Source organism: Micromesistius poutassou, assembly GCF_964030765.1.
Source record: "Micromesistius poutassou genome assembly, contig: SCAFFOLD_1598, whole genome shotgun sequence".
Taxonomy (NCBI): Eukaryota; Metazoa; Chordata; class Actinopteri; order Gadiformes; family Gadidae; genus Micromesistius; species Micromesistius poutassou.
In genome coordinates this window covers 2334-11805 of record NW_028180192.1, presented here as the reverse complement: position 1 = coordinate 11805, position 9472 = coordinate 2334, and the positions used below count along the sequence as shown (strand labels likewise).

The 9472-nt window shown below is 45.9% G+C and overlaps 2 protein-coding genes across 2 annotated transcripts; one reads left to right on the top strand and one right to left on the bottom strand.

The window, feature by feature from the left end:
- Positions 1 to 3766: 3766 nt before the first annotated feature.
- med10 (mediator complex subunit 10) lies at positions 3767 to 6646 on the bottom strand. The gene is made up of 4 exons (XM_084489281.1): positions 6433 to 6646; positions 6241 to 6324; positions 5753 to 5855; positions 3767 to 4668 (listed from the first exon to the last, which is right to left on the bottom strand). Exons 1-4 carry the CDS (start codon positions 6552 to 6554, stop codon positions 4573 to 4575), a joined length of 405 nt encoding a protein of 134 aa, XP_084345407.1. The 5' UTR covers positions 6555 to 6646; the 3' UTR covers positions 3767 to 4572.
- A 1705-nt stretch (positions 6647 to 8351) lies between these two features.
- ube2ql1 (ubiquitin conjugating enzyme E2 QL1) lies at positions 8352 to 9186 on the top strand (the record flags this gene model as incomplete). The annotated part of the gene is made up of 1 exon (XM_084489282.1): positions 8352 to 9186. A coding segment is annotated over exon 1 (708 nt), but the record flags the coding sequence as incomplete, so codon positions are not given.
- Positions 9187 to 9472: the final 286 nt, after the last annotated feature.

Below are 9472 nucleotides of genomic sequence, written 5' to 3'. Positions count from 1 at the left end.
AATCCATGACGGTTGGGACACAAACAACGAACGCAAAATTATAAATATTTATTAACATTTATCAACCTATGTGCGTATTGTTTAACGGTCGCCGCTTGATGGACCTCAGTTGTGGCAGGTGTTAATTTAGAGTTCTCATTTAGTGTTTTTATTATCTCATTACTGGCCAAACGAGACAAACACACACACACACACACACACACACGCACGCACGCGCACGCACGCAAGCACACACACATTGGGAGGGGCTATACCCTCTTGTACCCTCTGTGCCCACCCAGGGGAAGCCATTGTGTGGCAGTGTGTGTGTGTGTAGTGTGTGTGTGTGTGTGTTGTGTGTGTGTGTGTGTGTGTGTGTGTGTGTGTGTGTGTGTGTGTGTGTGCGCACACAGGCAGCTGAATCAGTTCCTCTCTAAATGTGCAGCACAGGTTCCTTGATTTGATGTTCGTGTGTGTGCGTGTGTGTGTGTGTGTGTGTGTGCGTGTTGTGTGTGTGTGTGTGTGTGTGTGTGTGTGTTTGTGTGTGTGTGTGTGTGTGGCCAGGTCATAGGAGAGCAGCTCCAGCTCTGATGAAGCTGCTACTCGTACCGCTGTGCCCTGGAGGACCGCCGAACAACCGGCATCTGATTGGACAAGGACTGCTACCTTCCACATACCCACACACACACTCACACACACACACACACACACTCACACATACAAGCACATCCACAAACACACACTCCCATTCACAACCAACGCTACACACACACACACACCCCATACTCTCATACACCACCACCCTAAATCCCTTCTGTACACTCAAACACACACACACACTCACTGATACACACACACACACATGCGCGTGAACAGACACACACAAAGACGGACACATGCAGACACAATTCCACTTTTTTTAACCAGAGAAGAGAGGACAAACTGGGAGGGGGATGGGATGAGGGGGGATGTGTGAATGGGGGGGGGGGCAGGGGGGGGGGCATTGTCATGGTGATGGTGTTGACTGTGGGTGGGTCTCAGAGGGGTGAATGGTCCATTGACTCAGCTCCACTGACCCTGGGTGGGGCGGTGACTGGCATGTCTGTCCCGTACACCCACAGTAACCTATAGTGATGGTAGTAGTAGTGTGTATACAGGGCGGATAGACGGATGGATGGATAGAGAGAGAGACACACAGAGAGAGAGAGAGAGAGAGAGAGAGAGAGAGAGAGAGAGAGAGAGGTAGATAGACAGACAGACAGACAGACAGACAGACAGACAGACAGACAGACAGACAGACAGATAGATAGATAGATAGATAGATAGATAGATAGATAGATAGATAGATAGATAGATAGATAGATACAGATAGATAGATACAGATAGATAGATACAGATAGAAGGATAGATGGGTGGGATTGTTAAGTATGTACGGCCTGCCTGCGATCCGTCCGAGGCTCAGACTATTAGCATCAGAAAGACATTATGCTAATAGCATCACAGGGAGAACCCCTACCATAGTTTCCTCCACTGGCCCAAAGCGGAGGCCAATTAAATCATTTCCTAACGTTTTTCTGGCCCAAACCCAAACCCAAACCAAAATGCAAATGATGAAGATGATACATTTCATACAAATGATCTGGTCCTGTCACGTTTGCCACATAAATATATATTGTTATATGTTTTTGTGTAATGTGTGTGTGTATTTATGTGTTTATAAACATTCAACCTGTATACATTTGAAGCAGCGGCCAATTTGTATGTAGGAAGTGACTTTGAATTCTATTTTGTGATCGATTTCATGATTTCATGTGTGTGTGTGTGTGCGCGTGTGCGTGCATGCGTGCATGCGTGCGTGCGTGTGCGTGTGTGTGTGTGTGTGAATAATGCTTCACATTTTGTATCACTCCCAAAGTGCCCTCAAGGCTTTGGATTAATTTTCCCAAAAGCAGTTGTGTTTACTTTACAACTTGTTTCTTCATATTATGGTTGTAAAATGTGTTTTGTTTTACAAAAAAGATAGTGAGCATACTACACAAGGATTATATTTACCTGGACTGTGTTATTGATATTTACATTCCAAAATAAATAGAGAGAGAGAGAGAGAGAGAGAGAGAGAAAAGCGAGAGAGAGAGAGAGAGAGAGAGAGAGAGAGAGAGAAAGCGAGAGAGAGAGAGAGAGAGAGAGTGACCTTCACAAAAATAGCAAATGACGGTAACCAAGGTTACAGTTAGGGATGTTCGCTCCTGATTCTGTTGTGCAGGAGTGCACATAAGGAGGAGGAGGAGGAGGAGGAGGAGGCGGCAGGCTGGAGGCGGAAGGAAAGAGAGCGAGAGACCCACCTTGGATGAGTCATCTGCTGTGTTGGTCACCTCGTTGACACACCAAGGTTTACAGTAACACAAGCGCCTACTCATCGCCGTCTTTCCTTCCAGTGAGTCACTATACGCTACAAGTGTCACTACATGGGCCTACACACATATTCCCCACAACCACAGAGTCTCGTATGTGCGTTTCTTTCCCCTGAAATGTTTCCATTAAGACCCCATTTGAGAATAAAATAAATTCTCCCAGAGTTGCTGTAGACATCATGTCCTCTGAATGAGGATAGGTAACGCCGTTGGCCATTAAAGCCAAAAAGAGATGCAGAGGTTGGTTGTGTGTGTACATAAACACAAGCATTGGTTAACAGTCTTAAATTAAACAAAGACAAATGTTTCTTGTTCTGTCCTCTGCTAGATCAAGAAAAAAACTGATAGTAATCAAACAAATTATAAAAAACGATATGTAAAAAACAATATACAGTATATATTGAACATCTATATTGGTATCGACACCGTCAGATACACTAGGAGTATTGTGTGCTTTGAAGAAAAAGCTTTAGAACAGAATAATTGGCTCAACTGATTATGATCAACTAAGAGAGCGTATACAAATGTACCAAACCACTGGAAGCGTTACTATTCAGATAGAAGGCTCACTCTTTAGGACCAGGCATACCAAACCAGGAGGTAAGGAGTCATCAATCAAGTCTAACTAAATCACATTGGTGAGACCAGAGAGAGACAGTTGATGCCGCTTGGCTGAGAAATTCTAGACCTGCTCCGATTACCCCTCCCCCAACCTGTGTGTGGTCAAAGACCACTACTGTTTGGGGGAGGGGGGGGGGGGCGTCCTCCCCCTTCTCCCTCAGGTCAAAGAGGATGGCACCAAGAGCCATCTGAATAACCGTCTGTGTTGCAGAGACACGGTGAGAGGAATATTAAAGCCCTTCTCATGGGGGGGGGGGGTTTAAACAGCCTATAGTACACTACACACCTTACCAACCAATAATAAAACAATAACCAATAACTTGTTTCCCACCGCAGGGATCTGTCTCCAGCAGCAGAGGGGTGACACCCGGACGGTGAGACCGAGGCGTGGGGTCCCGGCGTCCGTAGCCACAAAGTGAGGACACGCGCAGTGTGGGGTTACACTGTGTGTTGGCTTGGTTGCTCAGGGTACATAGGCTGAGTAATTCTAATTACTCAGGATGAATGTCATGAAAGCAGTATGGAACCAACTGTATCGGTCCCACCAACACTTGTGAATAACCAGAAACCCGATCTCTGTGGTGTGAACCCGATGAGCTTAATGTTGTGATGAATTATACAGCTCTATTAAAAAAGGACCACACTCTGTCAACACCATGCACGGAGAAAATCCCTCTGGTACAAATCAATATGTGATGTAATTTGATATATGGTTGGAACTAAATGGATTTCTAACAAACAATTGTTGTCGATTAAGTGGCTTATTTATTAACAAAAATGGCAATACAAAGAAAGAATAAACTAAGCCCTGACGTATCAAGCATAAAAATCAAAACACAGGAGTTTGCAGGTTTCCAAACGGTATCAATCGCAGTACAAATTCACTGTGGTGCACAATGCTTACAAATCCTTACAAAAACAGCGGGAGGAAAAGGAGTAAAAACGTATTTACAACCTGTGTCGGTTGACTTTCCCGATGCAGAATCGCAAAATACATATCCAAATTCATTTACTTTTGTGTACATTTCCCCCTCCTGCACCGGTCCTCTGTAAAAACATCAAAATGTCTCTTTCTTGTCTCCCAACATCGGTGAGCAACCGATGTGGCAACACCACAATTACAGTCCAGCAAAATAAATAACAATGTCACATTAATAACAATAATACAATCGCACCGACGCCACCCACGCAGCCTCAGCCTCAATGCACTCGTTACATTTGTCCATCAACAACCCTGAATATGCAGCCTGGCTTTAGAAAGACAGAAGCCCACGTTGAGGCAATCTTGACCTCAGCTTTGTAAAAAAAAAAAAAAAAAATAGGCCCTTTAGTGAGGCGGAACATCGTGGAAAACAAACAGCAGTGGCGTGTCAGCACCATGCTCATGAGCCGCTGCAGTACACGGCGGTGTGCCGAACAGCGCTCTTGATGAAGTTAAGATGGGGTATGTCGTTGGTGGTCATTGTAGCCCGCTTGTATTCAGAAGCTGCTGGAGACGGTGAGGTCTAGTCTGACTCCCGTGTCCGGGGAGGTGCAACGTGAGCTTGCGGTAGGGAACGCACTAGGAGTGATGGTCCTCCCCGTGTATGGCCTTGTACTGGGCCATCTCCTCTGGAAACACCTTGCCCAGCTCAGAAATGAGAAGGCTCTTGAATTTCTGCAAATTCAAAGAGAAAATGGTTTCTTTTTTTATATTTATTATGAATGTACAATATATTATATATACATGTACACATAAACATACACAGACTACCGTTACCCAGAGATAGGTTACTGGCTTGGTTTTTAATAACATTTTGACCAGCGCAATGTTAAATGTGTAAGGTGATTCTCCTGATGTCTGTGATACATTTGAATTAACCGTTTCCTTCTCCCATTATGAATGTTTTTTTAAAGTGAGACACGTTAAAGAAATGTGGAACGGAAAGCTTTTAATACACTTCATCATTAAGATGGCAGTGAATAGGTTAAAACATTAACGATGCCCTTCGTTTACAAACTCTGCTGAGATTGCAGAGACAGAGCCTCATTTACAAACACAACCCAGTTATTTATGTGGTCATGTATTAGTACTCTAGCCTTCATAGCCACTCTAGCCCTAGTGGAAAAGAACTAGAAGGTCTACTGCTCTGCAAGGTCTACTGCTCTGCAAGGCATACTGCTCTGGAAGGCCTACTGCTCTGGAAGGCCTACTGCTCTAGAAGGCCTACTGCTCTAGAAGGTCTACTGCTCTAGAAGGTCTACTGCTCTAGAAGGCCTACTGCTCTGGGAGGTCTACTGCTCTGGGAGGTCTACTGCTCTGGGAGGCCTACTGCTCTAGAAGGCCTACTGCTCTGGGAAGACTACTGCTCTGGGAGGTCTACTGCTCTGGGAGGCCTACTGCTCTAGAAGGCCTACTGCTCTGGGAAGACTACTGCTCTGGGAGGTCTACTGCTCTGGGAGGTCTACTGCTCTGGGAGGTCTACTGCTCTGGGAGGTCCTGGCTTCAGCCACCAACGTCTGCATTCTACAGACATCAGTATCATTGAGCAAGATGAGTTAACTCTCTACCATTCATTAACTATTGATTGATTTATTAATCAGTTGATCACACTATGCTACATCACCAAATAGTAATGATGGACTGAAACTCAAACAATCAGTTATAGAAAGAGAGTGACCACCCTATGAGGTGTACATTGTTGACAAAGGGGGGCTTTAAAGCAGAGACACAGGGAGGTAGACCAGTTGTCTTTTCTTACCGTCATAGTATCAATTTTCCCTTTCACTTGTTCGTTTTTGGCTAAGGCTCTTTCCAGACACTCCTTGGTGTAGAGTTGTGGGTTCCGTCCTTGGTCGATGTATCTGAGGGAGCAAGCGGCCAGGCTGGTTAAGGCTGCCCTGGTTTGAAATGTTACTTAAAAAAGGACCTAGGCTACAACACATGATCATTTGATGATTGATCATTCTTGATAGATCGAAATAGTGCACCCATGTACTGCTGTATATAAAACAAAATTGTATGAATATTGATGTTCAAGATAATTCAAAAGAAGGTGTTAGGTCAGGTACAACACACACACACACACACACACACACACACACACACACACACACACACACACACACACACACACACACACACACACACAACTTGATAAATGCAGTATATTCAAGGGTTATATCAAATGACCGCAAACATGCTAAATTGCATGCATGGTGAACATGAGATCGATGAAGAGAAACGCACTCAAACGCCTCCAGAGGAACGTTGATCTCATGGAGCTGCTGTCGACACTTCTCGATATCTTGTAGTCCAGATATCATGAAGTTTCTGAAACGTAAAACGTCGAATTACAGAGCTTGTGTAAAAAACAACAACCTTAATCATGCTTTATATTAAAGAGAAACACACCATTGCAGTGTTCATAACGTCACTTACAGTTTCTGATTCAGTCCTGTCTGGCTGCTGGGCTGGAAGTCGCTCACGATGATCCCGAGTTGGCGAATATTCTCCACAAACTTCTCGAGATGCTCCTCTAGATTATCAAACCGTTCCGCCATTTTTTAATTACTCAAATGAACGACAGCCCGATATATGTATCATCAGATTACAGCAACAATTTGACAATTCATAGCCTAGCTTTCTCTGGACGAGATTGTTAACGACCTGTTTCCGGCAGTGTGAGAGCCAATGGCTGAGGAGAATGCTCAGCTACCCCGGTTATAACCAATCAGTGTTGGTCGTCTTTCGATTGCAAAAGTCGTAAAACGTCGTTAGGGGACCTGCTTCACTATTGTACCAGACCAGTCTCATATTAGTTATTAGTAGTACGTCATCCACAAACCTGAACGAAGCCTGCTTCTTTAAAGTACTTGGCAGCACCCTTCACTCCTGAATGGTCATTTAGTGTTTATGAGCGACATTCTGCATAACACAAGGTATATACCAATGAACGGGTTTAATTTAAATGTGGCTGGCCTATTCTCTTGACTACTCTTACCAGTTATGTAACCTGCACCACGACCGCAGCATCCAAATGAACCAACATGCTGCAAACCTTCTACTCTATACAATAAATAACAAGTGTAGAGTATATATAGTAGTATACTCTATATATGTTCTGTTGAAGAATACTATACAGCCCACGAAAAGGAAGTCTGCTATTAAGATACTGATAATGATATTATAGCCCTATACAAGTGTGTTAATAAAGTGCATTATCTTAATAAAGATAATGCACGAAAAGCCTATAGACCAGCTGCTGCAGCTCGCATCATCTGCGAGAACGCATATCAAATCATATTTAATAAAAATAAAAAATGAAATAATATGATTGTTTTGGGTCTCGGTTGTCTGTTGTGCTGTGGTGGTGTAGCCAGTTCGTACGAATATGAAAATTGTAGATTAGTAGAGGAGATTAGTTAATTAGACCAACAGTAAGCTACTGATGCACGTGCATGTATTCCCATCATGTTCAGAGAGTGCCTCGCGCCCCCACACGCTCTGCGTTACGCAATAGGGCCTATCTTTTCTTTTTTTTCAAATTAATATTAATGAGCTCTATGTCTTTCGGCGTAAATGATCCATTTTAAGTCCACATTCTCGCATCCATCTCTGCTGTCATTACTCATTCACCCCCGCCGGTATACGCGTACAGCGGAAGCCTTCGACGCCCGGCGGGAGCGTGCGAGCGCGAGCTCTGTGTATACGAAGGAGGGAGCGGGCGCGCGCCTCCATGGTACGGATTACCCGCGGTTTGGATCGTCGTCCTTAGCAACATTGGGGCTCGTGTTGCAGCAGCTGCGCGCGTATCAAAGGCTCTCATTCGTGCTGCAGGTCAGACCGACGGGAGCTTTGTGAATGTGAACCTCACTCATACACCGGAATCCCGTCTTTTGGCGCATTCGGAGCGGTTCTGGATTCCAGCCGTATGTGGTAAGCATTATTACGGTGCATATAGGGCGCATGTTATTAACGCATGTTATTAACGCAGTCAGACGGGCTATCATCATAGCCCCGCATCGTTACGGACGGTGATTGATTTGTGAAAAAAAAAAACTGTGATGTGGGATACCATAGGTTGGGACGTCGTTTAAATACGCGCGTGTGTGTGCGTGTGCGTGTGTGTGTGTGTGTGTGTGTGTGTGTGTGTGTGTGTGTGTGTGTGTGTGTGTGTGTGTGTGTGTGTGTGTGTGTGTGTGTGATTGTTATTTAGGGAAATGTATGAGTGAGTTACGCACGAGCGACGCAAGCCCACCGCCTATTTATTGAGTGTGATTTGTATTGTTTTCAGTCGATCCACTTCAAGATGATGCACTGAGGAAAAAAAAAACCCACAGCCCACAGTTTGTCTTCACCTCCGCCTGCAGTGATTAGAGGGATTGCGGCATTCGTTGGTCGTCGCTCATCATCGGGGTTTCGTCGCCTTTTATTACCGGGACCGGGAGAACGGTGCTATCTCGCCCTGTACTCGGCGACAATATAATGGCCACTCTACTGCGGAAGATCGGTCTCATTCGTCTACACGACCGAGACACCGAGGACCCCAAACACCACCAGGGATCTCTAAAAGGGACGAAGGGCCACCAGAAAAACAACGCCAAGCACTGTCAGACCACCAACGAGACCAACATCCTGAGTACCCCCGAGATCAAGGCCAAGAAGCTGGACCTGCACAGCAAGGACAAGGAACGTCCCGGGAAGGAGAAGCAGCAGCAGCAGCAACAGCAGCAGCAGCAGCAGCAGCAGCAGACGGCGGGTGGAGGAGGAGGGGTTCTCGGCGGCGCCTCGATACCCCCGCACCGGCAGCACTGCACCCAGGTCCGGACGCGGCGGCTCATGAAGGAGCTGCAGGAGATCCGGCGGTTAGGGGACAACTTTATCACGGTAGAACTGGTGGACGACAACCTCTTCGACTGGAATGTCAAGTTGCACCAGGTGGACAAAGACTCTGCGCTGTGGCAGGACATGAAGGAGACGAACACCGAGTTCATCCTGCTGAATGTCACTTTCCCCGACAATTTCCCCTTCTCGCCGCCGTTCATGCGGGTGCTCACCCCCCGCCTGGAGAACGGCTACGTGCTGGACGGGGGCGCGATATGCATGGAGCTGCTCACCCCCCGCGGCTGGTCCAGCGCCTACACCGTGGAAGCCGTTATGAGGCAGTTTGCCGCAAGCCTTGTAAAAGGACAGGTGAGGGGTCTTTATGTATATATGCTGAGCATCACATGCACCGATGGTCTGCTTTTATAATTCGTTGTGGACAATTCGTGATGAAAGATGATATCGGCTGATTTATGTCCACTCTTGCATCGTGCGTAATTAATGCGTAAAACGCACGATTATAGTCACAATCGTCCTAGTGCGTTTACGTTAAGCATGATCCGATGTCTCGGGTCGCGGTGTCGTGGAAGAGATGGTTTAGTGAGGCTCTCTGGAATATTATTCATATGTCAAGCGGCGGCCATTTCACGAAACG